The sequence below is a fragment of the Myotis brandtii genome, unplaced genomic scaffold, assembly GCF_000412655.1.
Source record: "Myotis brandtii unplaced genomic scaffold, ASM41265v1 scaffold84, whole genome shotgun sequence".
Taxonomy (NCBI): domain Eukaryota; kingdom Metazoa; phylum Chordata; class Mammalia; order Chiroptera; family Vespertilionidae; genus Myotis; species Myotis brandtii.
The window spans coordinates 9,794,009-9,811,223 of NW_005371410.1; the positions used below are offsets into that span (position 1 = coordinate 9,794,009).

At 43.6% G+C, this 17,215-nt stretch overlaps 2 protein-coding genes across 2 annotated transcripts in view; both read right to left on the reverse strand.

Moving 5' to 3' along the window:
* Positions 1-8,542, reverse strand: part of CFAP36 (cilia and flagella associated protein 36) — a 20,593-nt gene extending 12,051 nt beyond the window's left edge. Inside the window, exons 1-3 of the mRNA XM_005884597.2 lie at positions 8,207-8,542; positions 5,797-5,861; positions 4,819-4,920 (exon numbers count right to left, since the gene is read on the reverse strand). Of these exons, the coding sequence (XP_005884659.1) occupies positions 4,819-4,920; positions 5,797-5,861; positions 8,207-8,321 (282 nt within the window). The 5' untranslated portion in view covers positions 8,322-8,542. The remainder of the gene's footprint in view (positions 1-4,818; positions 4,921-5,796; positions 5,862-8,206) is intronic.
* A 6,182-nt stretch (positions 8,543-14,724) lies between these two features.
* Positions 14,725-17,215, reverse strand: part of LOC102257289 (U4/U6.U5 tri-snRNP-associated protein 1-like) — a 59,863-nt gene continuing 57,372 nt past the window's right edge. The window contains 3 exon segments of the mRNA XM_014532006.1: positions 14,725-16,154; positions 16,187-16,515; positions 16,518-17,212. Coding sequence (XP_014387492.1) covers positions 14,994-16,154; positions 16,187-16,515; positions 16,518-17,212 — 2,185 coding nt within the window. The 3' untranslated portion in view covers positions 14,725-14,993.

Below are 17,215 nucleotides of genomic sequence, written 5' to 3' on the forward strand. Positions count from 1 at the left end.
GCCCTACTCTGTGAGTGACGGGGGGGGCTCCCCAACCCCCTGATTGACCCTGCTCTGTGTGTGACAGGGTACGGAGCCCCAACCTCCCTGATGGGCCCTGCTCTGTGAGTGACAGGGGGCAGCGCCCCAACCCCCTGATCAGCCCTGCTCTGTGCCTGATAGGGGGGAGCTCCCCAATCTCCTGATTGCCCTGCGGCTCTGTGTTTGACAGGGTGCAGCACACCAATCCCCTGATCGGCCCTGCTCTGTGTGTGACAGGGTAGAGCCATAACCTCTCCATCAGCCCTGCCCCGAGTGTGACAGTGGTGGTGCCCCAACCCCCCTGATGGGCCCTGCTCTGTGCATGACAGGGGGCAGCGCCCAACCCCCTGATTGGCCCTGCTCTGTGCGTGACAGGGGGTGGCGCCGCAACCTCCCCATCGACCCTGCCTTGAGTGTGACAGGGGGCGGTGGCCCAACCCCCCAATCGGCCCTACCCTGAGCGTGACTGAGGGTGGCATCACAACCTCCTTATCCGCCCTGCTCTGTGCATGACGGGGCGGCGCCCCAACTCCCCAATCGGCCCTGCTCTGAGCCTGACCAGGGGCTGCACTTAGGGATTGGGCCTGCCCTCTGCCACCCGGGAGCAGGCCTAAGCCAGCAGGTCGTTATCTCCCGAGGGGTCCCAGACTGCGAGAGGGCACAGGCCGGGCTGGGGGACCCCCCTCCCCCCGCCCCCCGAGTGCACAAATTTTTGTGCACCGGGCCTCTAGTATTAATAATAATATAATATAGCATTAATGTCTTTCTTATAAATGTCAAGAAAATCAGGTGAATAAACAAAAACGAAAGCAAAAAATAGTTTGCCTCTTGCCATATAGAAGTCCCTGGTTTTGGCAATACATTGATATCAATTCTCACCAAAAAAAATCACAAGCAATGAAGGAAGCCACTTTTGCCTATTTCAATTGGAAAATAGCACATAATTAGTAATATTACTGAAGACAAGTGAAATAATATCTCTGTATTTATTATACTGCCATAATTTTCTAAACTATTTAGAAAGATAGCCCTGGCTGGTTTGGCTCAGCGGATAGAGCATCGGACTGCGGACTGAAGGGTCCCAGGTTCGATTCCAGTCAAGGGCACATGCCTTGGTTGCGGGCTCGATCCCCAGTTGGGGGTGTGCAGGAGGCAGCCAATCAATGATTCTCCCTCATCATTGATGTTTCTATCTCTCCCTCTCCCTTCTTCTCTGAAATCAATAAAAATATATAAAAAAAAAGAAAGAAAGATAACCTAAGTCATAAGCATTTTTATTAAAGAAACCACACATATATAACAAAAAAACATGCTCTTAAAAAGTCTTTTTTTAAAAAAAACTAGAGTTCTTCATTTCATTAGGGTCATTAGACCCCTTACCACTCCTGCTGACTTTAATACACAGAATATTCCAGGACCAGTGGTTTAGGTCTAATGATAACCAAACCAGGTAAAAAGAATCTTTCAAGTTGGCTTTAGCAATACAATACAATGGGAACTGGCAACAGATTTAAAAATCAAAATCAAACTAAGCAAACCAAAACAAAATAAAAATTACCTCCTAAAATTATCCAGGGCAAGCAACTGGTTTCTTGAATTCATTCTTAGGCACCCCATTAACATAATGGAATTACCTTCTTATCTTATGTATGAAGATTATATGATTGCCCTGGCCGAGTAGCTCAGTTGATTAGAGCATCCTCCCGATACATTAAGGTTGCAGGTTCGATATCAGATCAGGGCAAGAATCAACCAATGACTGCACAAATAGAACAACAAATCCATGTTTCTCTTTCTCTCTCTCTCTCTCCCTCCCTCACGCTCTACAATAAATAAAATTTTTTTAAAAGATTATATAATTGCCGAAACCGGTTTGGCTCAGTGGATAGAGCGTCGGCCTGTGGACTGAGGGGTCCCGGGTTCGATTCTGGTCAAGGGCATGTACCTGGGTTGCGGGCACATCCCCAGTGGGGAGTGTGCAGGAGGCAGCTGATCGATGTTTCTCTCTCATCGATGTTTCTAACTCTCTATCTCTCTCCCTTCCTCTCTGTAAAAAATCAATAAAATATATTTAAAAAAAAAGATTATATAATTGCTGCAAAGCAATATGTAACATACTTTGAGCTATTTTTCTGATAACAGTGACAGACTTAGCTGATTCAATCATATTGATATTCAGTATCTGGTGCTAAGAGTTTGCCCCAAAAGAGAATAAAGCTAACTAGTCCACATGGGGATTGAACCCATGACCCTGGCCTGATTAACACAGTGCTAATCAACCACCAAAATAGCCACAGATAACTAAGAGGCACTTCAATATACACCACCTTATATATGTCAGGTATTGTGCTAAATGCTTTACGAACATTGCCTCTGAAATTTCACAAAAATCTTTCAAAGTAGATACTATCCATATTTTATGGGTATGGAAATTTATAATCAGATTAGATAAGAAAGGAAAACTAAAACAACTTTTGTCTGAGGTCTTAGAGCTACTAAATGAAAAATTTATGACTCAAATCAAGTTCTGTCTGTGTCAAAAGGCTTGAGTCCTTGTACCAATCAAATCCAGATAAATCAAAAGGTGTTGTATAATAGAACAAATGAGAAAGATGTGTTACTCTTGATCTGAAAGCAATATTTTAAAATTCTGGACACCTTCATTCAAATAATTTAAACTTACCCTGATAACAAAAACAAAAGATGGATGTGTCTAATATTACTGTGAACATCTTTATTCAAGAAATATTCCAGAAAAACAAGGAAAATAAAAACAAATACCAATGTCTTAAAAATAAATTTAAATACTACTTAATAAGTTTCAAATTCTTCCTATTTCACAAAAAGGAGAAGAAAAGAGTGTCTATTATTATTCCTTAAACTAAAACTATAGTGCATATAGAACAAAAGCTACTGCTGAACTGTAAAACAACTTTTGTTTTTTATAATTATTAATCAACAAAATCATGTTTGCTTACATTAGTGTTGTTATATCAATAGCATTTAATATTTCTTTAAGTGTCATGTGATATTAAAGATTTTCTATCTCTAGAATCAGCGGTGATCATTCAATGAGCAAAAGTTGTGCAAAAGAAAACTGAAGCAGGACGTGCTAAACAGTAGTTAAAGCAAGCTCTTCTAAGCCACAATAAAGAGATAATTTAAGTTAACAATAATTTATTAAGAACTACCTATTAGGAATTAAGTTCTCATCTCTGTGATAGATGCTGGGAATGCAAACATACTTAAAACAGCTCAAAGGACTTACAATCTAGTAAAGCAAACAGAGTTGTAAGAAACTATAAATAGCTGAAGCCGGTTTGGCTCAGTGGATAGAGCGTCGGCCTGTGGACTGAGGGGTCCCGGGTTCGATTCTGGTCAAGGGCATGTACCTGGGTTGCGGGCACATCCCCAGTGGGGGATGTGCAGGAGGCAGCTGATCGATGTTTCTCTCTCATCGATGTTTCTAACTCTCTATCTCTCTCCCTTCCTCTCTGTAGAAAATCAGTAAAATATATTTGAAGGAAAAAAAAAAAAAGAAACTATAAATAAAGACAGAATACCAAAAAATGTAAGTGCCCAGTGAGGCACAATGAGTGTTAGTCAGACTAGAAGGTTCAGGAAACCTGCCTTAAAAGAAGAAAATTTAAGCCAGGCCCTGATGATGAGGATTTTTCTGGGTAAGGAAAGGATGGTGGGGTGGGGAGGTGGGAGCCAAATATTCCAAATAAAGGAATAGCATAAGCAAAGTCACTTACAAGCGCAAGTGGCCCGAAATGACTGTAGTACATAATGTATTGGAGAACTATAGCAGGAGAAGAAGGCTAAAAATATAATTTGGGGTCACATCATAGAGAATCCTAATTACCATCTCACTAAGGAATTATCATTTGGTAGATGCTGGGAAGCTAAAGCAACTCTTTCAGAAGAAGGCTATATGGTAATAGTAATATATTCCTATCCTCAGCCTCTGAGCAAGAGGCTCTCAGGTGGGGGCCTGGGCTGGTATCCTGATTCAACTACCTACTTAGCTGTGGACTTTGCACTAGTTGTTTAATGTATTTGTGCATTCGTTATCTCAGTTCTAAATGGAAGTAAAATATTTCTTAAGGAATATCAGGAAAATTAAATAAAATAATACATGTCAAGTGCCTAAAACAAGCAACAAACATCAGCCCTCAATAAATATTAGTTATAAATTCACATGATACCTACTTCAGCCCAGCACTGCAGGACTAATAAGATAATAAAAGTAGTTCCAAAAGAAGGAAGCCCCAGGAACTGTGTTCTGTGGATTTACTAGATTAAAAAAAGGAGCAACTACAAAACTATCAGTGATCTATTTTATTCTAAATTCAGAAAGTTCTTTTTTAATTGCATCAGTTCATTAATGCCTCAAATTATCATTTCTCAAGGTATTTATAAAAAAGAACTCATATGTGATGACTTACCACAATGTCAAGAATAATCTTTGACAATCAAACATAGCAAATTTTTTTTTTATATATTTTATTGATTTTCTACAGGGAGGAAGGGAGAGGGATAGAGAGTTAGAAACATTGATGAGAGAGAAACATCGACAGGTTGCCTCCTGCACACTCCCCACTGGAGATGTGCCCGCAACCAAGGTACATGCCCTTGACCGGAATCGAACCCGGGACCCCTCAGTCCGCAGGCCGACACTTTATCCATTGAGCCAAACCGGTTAGGGCCAAACATAGAAAATTTAAGTGAAACCCTTTTTTTGGGTCATTTTTGTCAAAACTATAAGTTATGGAATAACATGAAAGCAAAAACCTGTGATGTCCGGGTCTTTGCAAGAGGAGAAGTGCATGCTTCTTGAAATTGATCTTCATTAATTCCAATTTCTTTGAGATAACCTTCTAACAGCTTTTCAACCTAAAAAGAGAAAGTTTAACTTTTGTAATTTACATATAAAAATTCAAAATGACAGTTTTCATGTTAAGTATGAGTTTAAGAGTATAATCAAATGTTTGTTTGCAATTATTAATCTACATAAAATTATACTACATGAGAGTGGCAATGTTTTTCATTGAAAAAACAAACAACAAAAAATTAAAAATTTTCACAAAGTATCTAATGAAATTTTATTTCTTCTACTGAAAATAACTGAAGTCAAGATTATGAAGTTTGATGAGGTACAACTCTTATGCTACCCAGAGGAGTTATTTTTAAAAATCACAAGACAACTGACTAAGTTAATAACACTTCCCAGGATGCATCAGCAAAAGAAGAATAAAATTTGAAGATTAGATGCAAGGTTCCTTTACATAGTCATCCTAAACCATTCCTTAGATTATAGAGTAGAAGAGATATGAAGTCATAAGGATGAGATGCTGAAAGAACCCTTGGAGCCTGATGCAACTAGTAGTACTATTAGGATAGATTGAATTTTTTAAAGAATTAGGATGGACAATTCCATATTTTAATATATTTTTTAAGTTTATTTAGTTATTCATTTTGTATTTATTTTTGTCAATCCTCACCTCGGGATATTTTTCCATTGATTTTTAGGGTGAGTGGAAAGGAGGGGGAGAGACAGAGAGAAAAATATCTATGTGAGAGAGACACATTGATTGGTTGCCTCCGAGATAACGTGCCTTTGACAAGAATTGAACCCAAGACCATACAGCCGACACTCTATCCACTGAGCCAAACCAGCCAGGGCACCATTTTTTAATTTAGAAGAGCTAAAATTAATATTAATCTAATTACCTTTAAAAATCAGTAAAAAATATAAATAAAAGTACTTACTAGTTCTTTGTATTCCTGATGAATCTCTGTATAGGTCAATTTGCTTTCTTCTTCATCATCAAAAACTAAATTGAAGATAAAATATTGCATAAAAAATAAATGATATCATTAATGCTACTATAAAAGTCTACTCCTTATATCTTACAAATAGATACTTGTATATGTATTTACAAGTATATACTTATACATACACTAGAGGCCTGGTGCTCTGTGGAAGGGGGGTCCCTCAGTCCGGCCTGTGCCCTCTCGCAGTTCGGACCCCTCGCTCCTTACCGCCCACCTGCTCACTGTTCCTTACCACTCGGCTTGCTGCTCCTTAGCACTGCCATGGAAGCAGGAGAGGCTCCCACCACTGCCGCTGTGCTCGCTAGCCGTGAGCCCAGCTTCTGGCTGAGTGGCGCTCCCACTGTGGGAACCTACTGACCACCAAGCAGCAGCTCCTGCATTGAGCGTCTTCCCCCTGGTGGTCAATGTGCATCATAACAACTGGTCATCTGCCTTAAAGATTGCTTAGGCTTTTATTATATATCCTAGAGGCCCGATGCATGAAATTTGTGCAAGGGCCTTGGCGCCCACCACCGCTGCGGCCGGGGGCCTCTGCTGCCTCTGCCTCAGCCCCCACCTGCTGCAGCTTTGTCCAGAAGGAAGGATGTCCAGTTTAATTAACACATTATGCTTTTATTATTATAGCTACCATACAGGGGTGGGCAAAAGTAGGTTTACAGTTGTGAGTATGTGAAACAGAGTTTATTACTATATTATTATTTATTATTGTATTATTTTCCATATGAACTGTAAACCTACATTTGTTTGCCCACCCCTGTATGTATCTGTCAGTCCTAGATCTTTTTGCCTTTACCTGGCCTCCCTGGTCCCAACTTCTTCAAGTCATTCTAAGTGGCACACACTTCATGACCTGCTACCTGCTCCTAGCTCCTAGGCTGGTTAAATACCTTCCTCTGAACCCTTATAATACAGCACCACGTCCCTACCTTTATTATAACACCTGTCATTTTGTATTTAAATCCCATTTACTTGCCTGTCTTCCCCACTTCTTAAGCATAATAATTGTGTCTTATTCATCTTTCTATCCCAGCTTCTGGCCCAAGGACACTCGATAAATGTTCGTCAAAATAAATGCTGATATCACAAAGTTGTACAAAACTAATCTTTCTCCTAAACGAGGTCAGAATTCCACATGCTTTATCAGTTTCAACAGCATTTTAAATTCTTTAAAAGAGCACAAATGCAAGTTATTTTTCATTTCTTTAAAAAATTACCTGTAAAAACAACTATGTAATAAATGCTATTTGAATTTTTATTATGGTGATGAAAAGATTCAGTGGTCAAATTAAACTTCCTCTCCAACACATTCATGGAATCTTAGGCTTGAAAGGACTCTTCAAAGGGCACCCAGGATAACCAACCATTTGGTAGTTGAAATCGCCCTCTAGAACCTTTCCATCAAGTTGCTGTCAGATCCATTCAAACACTAGTGCCTGGGGAGCTCATCACCTTCCCAGGAAGGCTAACTTACCTGGGATGCATTGCCTTATGAAGCACTTCCGTCATAGAAATGTGTTTCCCTGTAGCTTGTACTCACTGAGCCTAGCTCTAACCCACTGAACCTCACAAAACAAGTCTCATCCCTCCAACATAAGACAAAAGTTCAAATGACTAATGGATTACTACCATCAAAGTCTTGCCCAGCTCAACCACCAGGATAACAGTTGGGCATTCATCTGTATGACAGGTTTCTGGTTCCTAATGGGCTCCAATTTGTCTCCAAGGACTGAACGCAGAACTCCACGTGGGAACTGATCAGAACCTGGGGGTGACCTGCCCTCACAGGGAACGGTATGCCACGTTTATGTACCTCATTGGTTTGAAACCCCCACCACCGCCACCCCTTTTTGGTAAAGCCTTGAGCCAGAGCTCAATACAGTAAAGGGAATACGGGCCACCAGAATCACCGGTTCTGCGCCTGCAGTATTCACATGCCCCTCTTTGCGGTCAACTGTGGGGATCAGACGGAACTCAGAGGCAAACTGACGCCTCTCTCCCCCCAAACCCCTGGGGAAGAGGTGGAAGAAGCGCCCCCCGACCCCCCCAAGCAGTGCACCTGCCCAGACCAGAAACGTGCAGGATGCGGGGAGAGACCAAACCCGGGATTAAAGTCTAATGCGTGTTCTTGGGCCCAGAGGGAGGAGAGTCTCGGTCCCGTTTTCAGTTCTGTCAAAGACAACACTGGCGTAGTGACAGCGAAACCGCCTACAAGCCCAGCTCTCAACCTGGCGGATAGAGTTTGGAGACCGGGGAGATGGAGATGGTGTGTGGGGACCACCTCCCTGTCGACTGCTGATGCGAGAGCGGCAAGAACGGAGGGTCAGTTCGGGCTCGAGTGTTTTACCTTCACATTTCTGCTCCACAAAATCCAAGATGGGGATGGACCAGTCCGGGCCGCGCAGGAATCCCGCGATGCTCTCCACCACCCATTCTACCTCGTCCTCTTCCTCCGCAGCCATCCCGCCGGGCGGAGCGCCGCGGGACCTTCGGCCAGACCCCCGGCGCCAGCTGAGGCCCTTCGACCTCAGGGAGCTGAGAGCAGATGGGTGAAGAACTGCCCCCGCAGTGGCCCTGTCACCTGGATGATAGCGACGAACTAGTTAACGTAAAATGGTCGCTATGGCAACGCCAGCGCTCCCCGCAGCCGTCCGGAAGTGAAGCCAGCTTCGCGGGGAGCTGCGCATTTTAGAGAGGGGCATTGAAGAACGTTTCCTATTGGCTAGAAAAGAACAGTGGATCCAAGATAGCCTTCCGCCCATTGGTCCGGCGTTGCTAGGGCTGAGAGTAGACGTGTAGTCATTGGCTGGCAGTCCTAGCGGGACTCTCCACGTTCCCTCTTCCGAGAAGTGCGTGGGAGCCGAGGCTTGGAAAGGAGGTAGTGAGGTTCCTGCAGGGACCGGCCTCCAGCCGAAAGGGCTTTGAACCCAACTAAGTGCCAACCATTTGCAAATGTGCAGGCCCAGAAGCATTAGTAATTAAAGGGTTGTTTACCAGTAAGACTTGCTGATTGGCTCTGCAGTTTTTGCCTCTTGTAGCTCCAAGCGGGTCTTTAACCTTTCATGCATAGATAGAAAAAAAAAACTAAAATTAGGAGCTTTTCAAGGGCAAAATCAAAGTTATTCATTTAAGTAAGTGTTTAAGTAACCAATAACATCAAATCAACTATTAGAGGGGTGTTCATGGTCAAGGTGCTTGGAGTCCCAGAATGTCTTCAAACAACATTATATATTTGTATTAGAAGAGACATAATATATGTACAGTTATGGAACTTTTAAAAATTTTAATATATGGTCACAATTTCATAGAAAACTATAAAATCCTTTCTTTGCAGCTGCATAGTATTCTACAACCTACCATTCAATCCATTTTTATTTCCCTTGTGTATATACACACAGTATCTTACATGGATGCATAAATGTGATCATTAGTGTGCAGTTTTTTTTTCTTTTCTCCCTCCCTGATGTGGGTGTACTGTGCCATTTTTCCCTTCTACAAATTGCTGAAATAAAAATCTTTGTTTCTTTAGAACAGCCGTGGGCAAACTACGGCCCGCGGGCCGGATCCAGCCCGTTTGAAATGAATAAAACTAAAAAAAAAAAAAAAAAAAAAAAGACTGTACCTTTTTATGTAATGATGTTTACTTTGAATTTATATTAGTTCACACAAACACTCCATCCATGCTTTTGTTCTGGCCCTCCGGTCCAGTTTAAGAACCCATTGTGGCCCTCGAGTCAAAAAGTTTGCCCACCCCTGCTTTAGAACATGGTTTTAATGACTATTCCAAGAGGTAGATTCCAGCAGAATTGCTAAATGAAAATTGATATACTTTGATTTGACCAATTCTCAATTGCTGGATGAAATTCAATTTTTTAAACTTATAAACAATTCTATAATGAACACACTTGCACATATAGTTTTTAACCCATCTCATTTCCTTTGAATAAAGTCGTTCTCATTCTCGAAGGGAAAGGTAAAATTACTGAACCCTTTTTTTTTATTCTCACCCGAGGATATAGTAGTATTTATTGACTTGAGAGAGAGAGAGAGAGAGGATGTGAGAGGGAAATATCAATGTGTTGCCGCCCTAAGTACCTGGAAGGGGATCAAACCGCAATCTTTTTTTTTTTAAATATATGTTATTGATTTTTTTTACAGAGAGGAAGGGAAAGGGATAGAGAGTTAGAAACATCCATCACCCGCCTCCTGCACACCCACCACTGGAGATGTGCCCGCAACTAAGGTACATGCCCTTGACCAGAATCGATCCTGGGACCCTTCAGTCCCCAGGCCAACGCTCTATCCACTGAGCCAAACCGGTTAGGGCTGGACCTATTTTTAAAATCGTTTTAGTGTGTTTTTGCCAATCTACTAGGTTAAATTAATGCATAATTTTAATTTGCATATTTTAAATTAGAAATTGAGCTCTAGTTCATGTTGATTAGACTTTGTGTTTCTTTCTGTTATCTTTTCATCATTTATTTGATCATTTCTTACTGAGATGTTCTTTTTTTTTACCTTACTGATTTATAAGAGCTTATTACACATTATTATAATAATTTTAACCCATTGTCACATGTTACAATGACATGTTTGTCATTTGTCTTTTAGTCATTATGTCTTTCGCCATATAGAAGTTTTAGATTTTCCATGCCTACTTTAAATGGGAGGTAATAGGTTAATTATTTTCCTTAGTGGATAGCCATGCTCCAAACACCATTTGCTTGAAATCAGTGTGGTAACGTGTTGTAATTTTTTCTATTACTAAGAAGAGGTAAAAGGAAAGAAGGACCTCATCATCCTTAGGGTAAAATATTGTGATACCAGAGTTGGATTACTCTGGTGTGTTGTTCTGTTTTTCTGTTTCCTAAACCAGCCTAAAATAGAAATTCTACTTTGTTCTGAGAGTCTCCTCTTTTCATAAAGAAGTTGCTTGTATGGTTCCTAATGAGCCTAGAGACTATTGGAAACAAAGTGCTATTCAACTGGATTGGCATTACTTGGCATGGGCGTCCTTATCTGCAATCTCTTCAAAGTGCTTCCCAATTCCACTCGACGCAGATGATAACTGGTATGCACAAGTACTCCTTTAGTTTATTTTCTCACCCTTGTTCCTGAATGTGAACAATGTGGATTCCCTCGGGCCTGTAAATTCTCTCATTTATTTCAAAACATCTCATTATTTCAACTGAAGGCTTTTCTTTTTATTTACTACCTAGGATTCTTATAACCAGGGTGTTTATACAGGTTTAATACAGTATGCTCAATAGGCTCATCATGAAATAAACAAAAATTCAAAAGAACAGTGCGTTCACTCTTAGGACAATGCATATCATACACTGGGTTAAGAGTAAGAAGATGAGGTGGGTGGTGAGTGAGCGTTGTATATTTTACTATAGGACACTCTGTTCCATCAGGTAGTGTTTCTACATGTTTTGTGGTGGTGCGGATATAGTCATTTCTTGAAAAATCATGACTTCTCATTTTGGCAATTTTATTGCTTTTTACCTACTACATAGCAAAAAATTTTCATATTGGAGATATATGTTGTAACAGAAGAGACTAAAATAGATAACATACAGACACAGACAGACAAAAAACATATCTACACACACACACACACGTACATCTGTGCTTTTACTATAGAGTTGATAGATTTAATTAGAGAACATATATAAAAAATACTTGAGGCCATGTGTGGTAGTTAGTAAATACTCAATGCATCTTAGCTATTATTATTATATGTCATCTAGGTGGGTTGTTGTTTTGTTTTTACCAGCTTGCAGCATGGATATAAGAAACCATTCTCTTTATTTTGCCTCTCTCCTTTCTCTGGCAAGTTGTTTGTGTTCTTTACTGCAGTCCTCCTTAAGTCTCCTGTTTCTCTCCATCTCCTATATGAGAACTGAGCCTCTGCCATACTAAAGGCTTAAAAAGCTCAGTCTTAATGAGAGGAGTGCATTCCTGCAGGTTGTTCAGCTACGATATGAATAACAATTACTCTCATTTCTGTAGTAGTTTATAATTTACAAAGGGATTTATATCTTTTTGACTCAGTGCAACCTTGAGAGCTAAGTGAAGATGTTTTTAAGATTGTTTTCCATCTGATAAATGGTATACTGTTTTGCTAGGACCGCTGTAACAAAGTACCATAAACTGGGTAGCTTAAACAGCAAAATATTATTTTCACTCCATCCTAGAGACTGAGAAGTCTGAGATCAAGGTGTCAGCAGGTTTGGTTTCTTCTAAGGCCCCTCTCCTTGTCGTCTAGATGCCACCTTCTTGCTGTGCCCACAAGGTCTTCCCTCTTTACCCATCCGTATTCAAATCTTTTTTCAGAAAGATATCAGTCAAAGGAGATCAGAATATGACACCCTCAAATATGCCACTTTGGCATATCAATTGTTTTGAGCTGAAGGCAACTGAGGAACAGCAGGCGCAGGAAGAGCTCTCTGCTATCTGCGTGAAAGCTGGGCATAAATCTCCTATGAAAAAAGCACAGTCCCTATTCCAGGAAGAGAGGATAGGAGAGCACTCCTATCTCTGGAGGAGTCAATGCTGAGGTGAGTCTGCATGAACAGACCTTACTAAAATAATCTTATCTTCCACAGTGATTCTCAACCTTCCTAATGCCTCGACCCTTTAATACAGTTCCTCATGTTGTGGTGACCCCCAATTTCATTGTTACAAATTGAACAGAATTAAAGCATAGTGATTAATCACAAAAACAATATGTAATTATATGTGTTTTCCGATGGTCTTAGGCAACCCCTGTGAAAGGGTCGTTCGACCCCCAAAGGGGTCTCGACCCACAAGTTGAGAACCGCTGCATTAGAAGATATCTTAACCCACCCCCATGTATTTCCTAGTCACTCTCATAGTTTACCAGCTCTAGAAGCCCAAATGCCCTTTCCTTTGCTACTCACTTCTCCACAATTTATCACCCTTTATTAAAATAGTATGTAAGCTCCCAAGTCTGTCTGCTCTTTGACTTTTTCACTTCTTTTTTGTGAAGCCCATACACATAAAACTTTAAATATTAATAAAAGTGTATGCCTTCTCTCCTGTTAATTTGTCTTTTGTCAGTTTAACTCACAGGACCCGGTGAATTAAAGGCCTTAGTTAAACCTAAGAGAATAGAGGAAATCTTTTTCCCTTCCCTACATAGTCATATTGGATTAGAGCCCCCACTAAAGGCTTCATTTTAACTTAATTACTCCTTTAAAGGCCCTATCTCCAAATACAGTCAAACTCTTAGGTACTAGGGGTTAGTTCTTTGGTATATTAATTTGGAGGGGGAACACAATTCAGATGGGAAAATTGAGACTATATGCGGTCAAATCTCTTGCCCAGGGTCAGAGCCAAAATAGGGCTTGCACTTCCCTGTATTTGAGACTTAAGCAACAAGGTAACTTCCCATTTTCACTTTATATTACATCACAGAAAATTTTCCATTTCCAATCAAGACATTTCTACATGATCCTTTTTTTTTTAATTAAAAATATGGAACACTTGGCTGTGGAAGCACCCGGAGCGGCTCCTGACCCAGGCCCTGAAGGAAGTGCTCCAGAGAGAGGGCCCAGACTGTGTGGTTAGAACACAGAATGAGGTGGTGACTATAGTAACAAGTTTGAGAAGGGACAGATGCTAAACCACAAAGTTCTTTACAAGACGTATTAAGAAGTTCAGGCTAAAACCCAAGGGCGTTGGATTTTAATGCAAGGGAAACAGATGAAGAGCTGTAAACAGGTGACATGACCTATTACATTTTTGAAAGATCACTCTGGTGGCAATGTTGAGGATTGGATTGGAAAATGCAAAGATTAGCCCTGCTGGTGTGGCTCAGTGGTTGAGCATCGACCTATGAACCAGGAGATCACGGTTCGATTCTCGGTCAGGCCACATGCCTGGGTTGTGGGCTTGATCCCCAGTGTGGGGTATGTAGGAGTGTGGGAAACCGCCTATTGTCTTCACTAGCAGAGAGGTGTAGACAGAGAACCCGGAAGGCTGGTGACCTTTGAAGCCCTAGCAAAGGTCAGAGCTGTGCACCACCTCTGTTAATCCAGATAATGGTAGCTGAAGCAACCTCCCCACCTTTAGTCGTGTAAATCCTTATTGATAAGAATAGTCTGTGTGTCACTGGAACCTCCCTGCCTACGAGCTATACTATGGGTGGATCCCAAACCAAATAAAAGGTTGGTGCGGCCTGAGCACCAGTGGAAGTCCTTCCTCTTGAGTTGGACTTACCCGCCTGGCCCCCCAATATTTCCAAATTAAAAAATATATATATGGAACACTTCACAAATTTGGGTGTCATCCTTGCGCAGGGACCATGCTAATCTTCTCTGTATATTTCCAATTTTAGTACATGTGCTGCCAATGCAAGCACTACATGATCCTTTTTGATGTTACCTAGTATCTTAGCTCAGGCTGCTATATCAGAACACTATAGACAGGTGGCTTATAAACAACAGAAATTTATTTTCACAGCTCTGGAGACTGGGAAATTTAAGACCAAAGAGTCAGCAGATTTACAGTAGTGTCTAGTGCAGTGATGGCGAACCTTTTGAGCTCGGCGTGTCAGCATTTTGAAAAACCCTAACTTAACTCTGGTGCTGTGTCACATATAGAAATGTTTTGATATTTGCAACCATAGTAAAACAAAGATTTATATTTTTGATATTTATTTTATATATTTCAATGCCATTTAACAAAGAAAAATCAACCAAAAAAATGAGTTCGCGTGTCACCTCTGACATGCGTGGTCTAGTGAGAGCCTGCTTTCTGGTTCACAGGTGGCCATCTCTCTGTGTCTTCAGAGGTAGAAAGGGTAGGGGAGCTCTACAGGGACCTCCCCCCCCCTTATTTTTTTCAGTTGATCAGCATAGCCAGATTCTCTCCTTATTGTCCTGTTACAACTGTATTTATACCATTGGATCCTATAAGCATGCCTCTAGTTACATCATGGTATGTTTTGGGTCCTTCTTTGACCTTCTACAGTTCCTTCTTTTATGTTTATAGTTTATCTGACCTTTGATAAAAATCTTATCTCTATCTAGCTCTGTTGATTTTTTTTAAGGGGGAAACTTTATTTGATATTAAAGTTGGGGAGGGGATCGGAGGGGAGGTCAGCTTCACTTGGTGATGGTGTTTGCGTTCATGCTCTTGCCGCTGCCGCTGAGCACGATGTACGGTGTCTTCTGGGCCTTTTGCTTTTCCTGGAGCAAAGCCACAGTGCCCAGGGGTGTGTCGCTGGAGCTCATCTTCTTCGGGAGCACCTCCTGGTCCAGCTTCTTCATCCTCCGCTCTGTCTTCATCTTGCCCGAGCCTTTCCCGTGGAAGCGGTGGGACAGCTGTCGGAAAGCCTCCTTGGGTGTGAGTATTCGGCCCGTCTCATCCACATACTCGATCTTAACATCAGGCTTATAGCCGTCCTTCTCCTTGAAGTCCTGGGTGAAGCCCCGGTACTCCTCCCGCCGGCTATACTTGTCATCGATGGCCATCTTGTCCTCAATGCAGTACACTGCTGACAGCAGGGACTCCTTGGGTGCCTTAACCTTGGCCACCTTCTGCACGGTCCTCTCCAGCAGTCCTTTGTTCTGACACAGGAGCAGCGCGGCTGCCAGCCCTCTATTCACGATGGGCTCCTCGTCCAGGATGGTGGTGGAGGAGGCAGAGAAATCCCGATGCTGCTTCTCCTCCTCCAGGTTGACTGTGCTCCAGCCAATGTTCTCCTCCCCGTCAGACTCAGAGCCGCCTTTGGCCGAGCGTTCCTCATGCCGTTCCAAGTCCATGAGCTCCTCCTGCTCCTCCCGGTTGCCGGCCAGCCCGTAGGTGGGGATCTCCCCCAAGGTACGGCAGAAATCCGACGTGGCGCTGAACACGATGGTCCCCTTCCGCTCCGGACCCTCCTCCTCCTCCAAGCCCCGCTGGCGGGATTCCAGCTTCTTCACAATCTCCACCACCTTCTCGCCGCTGTCCCGCAGCTGGTGTAGCTGCTGCAGCTGCCGTAACCGGCGGCCCTTCTCCAGCTGCATCTGCATCTGCAGCTCCAGCTCCGCCTCATCCTCCTCCAGCAGCTCTGGGGACCCAGGTGGCAGCCCATCCTCCTCCTCATCACTGATATCCATGTTTTCCACCCGAGTGTCATCTGACGGTGGGGGCTGAGACGCCGGCTCCCTCTCTTCCTCCTCCTCCTCCTCCGGGGCTTCCTCATCTCCCTCGGGCACTTGGCTCCGGCCCCGGCCCCGGCCCCGGCCCCGGCCCCGCAGTCTGGAACCAAAGTCCTCATCTTGAGGCTGGTCCCCAAGAGGCAGCAATCTTGAGTCTGGTCCCCAAGAGGCAGCAAGTCGTCAGCCCGCACTACCACCTCCTTCTCCTCCTTTCGGATCTTCTTCACCTTCCGCTTGGTCTTTTTAAAGGTCACCCTCTCCTCTGGCGTCAGGTACTCGGAGGCGAGCCGCGGCCCGGCCATGCTCAGGGACTGAGCTTGCAGCCGCAGCTTGGTGCGCATCTCTTCCAGCTCACGTTCCCGAAGGCCATGGGCAAGGCCGCCCTGCCCCAAACGGAAGGAGTGCTGCCGCTCGCCCTCCAGCTCCTCGTCGTACTTGGCCAGGACAGAGCGGGGTTTTTGCTGCGCCGGGTCATCCACACTCCATCCTCTGCATAGGGCAGGTAGTCGGGCTTTTTCTTCCGCAGCTCCACGTTTTTCTCTGCCCGCGCCTTCTCCAGCAGGTTCACGTTCACCAGCACATCTTCTTCCTTCCGCAGCACGCCTTTGTCCTTCAGGGTGAGGGTCACGGTCTGCCCTTCTCGGAAGGAGTCCATGGCATGCTCCACAGTGAGGCCCTGCAGGTCCCAGGCACTGTACAGGTCCTGCCGCCCCCGCCCGAACTCCTCCTCCACCACCAGCGTGCTGACACCAACCTCTTGGTCCATCTCCTCCAGCAGCTCGGTCCTCTTCTCTGCCAAGTCCTCCTCCTTCTGCAGCTGCCGGCTTCTCTCGATCCAGGCTGCGGCGGCGTCCGGCCAGGGGTCCTCCTCCCCCAGAGTCTTGATCTTCTCCAGCTTCCGGTTCAGGAGGCGCTTTTCTTTGGCAGCTGCCAGCTTTTCTCGTAGCTCCTCTCGTTGTCGCAAGGCCATGGGGTTGATGACATCGGCTGCCACGGGCTCCTTCTGGGTGCCCGCCTCCTTCTCCACGGCATTGACTTCCTAGGGTTTCAGCCCCAACTTGGCCCGGAGTTTATCGGTCTCCTCGATGCTAAGTGACGAGGCATCTCCTGAGCTAGTTTTGGAACTGGCAGCGGCCTCGGAGCCATCGTCCCGCTTCTCCCGCTTCACGCGCCGCTTCGAGGGC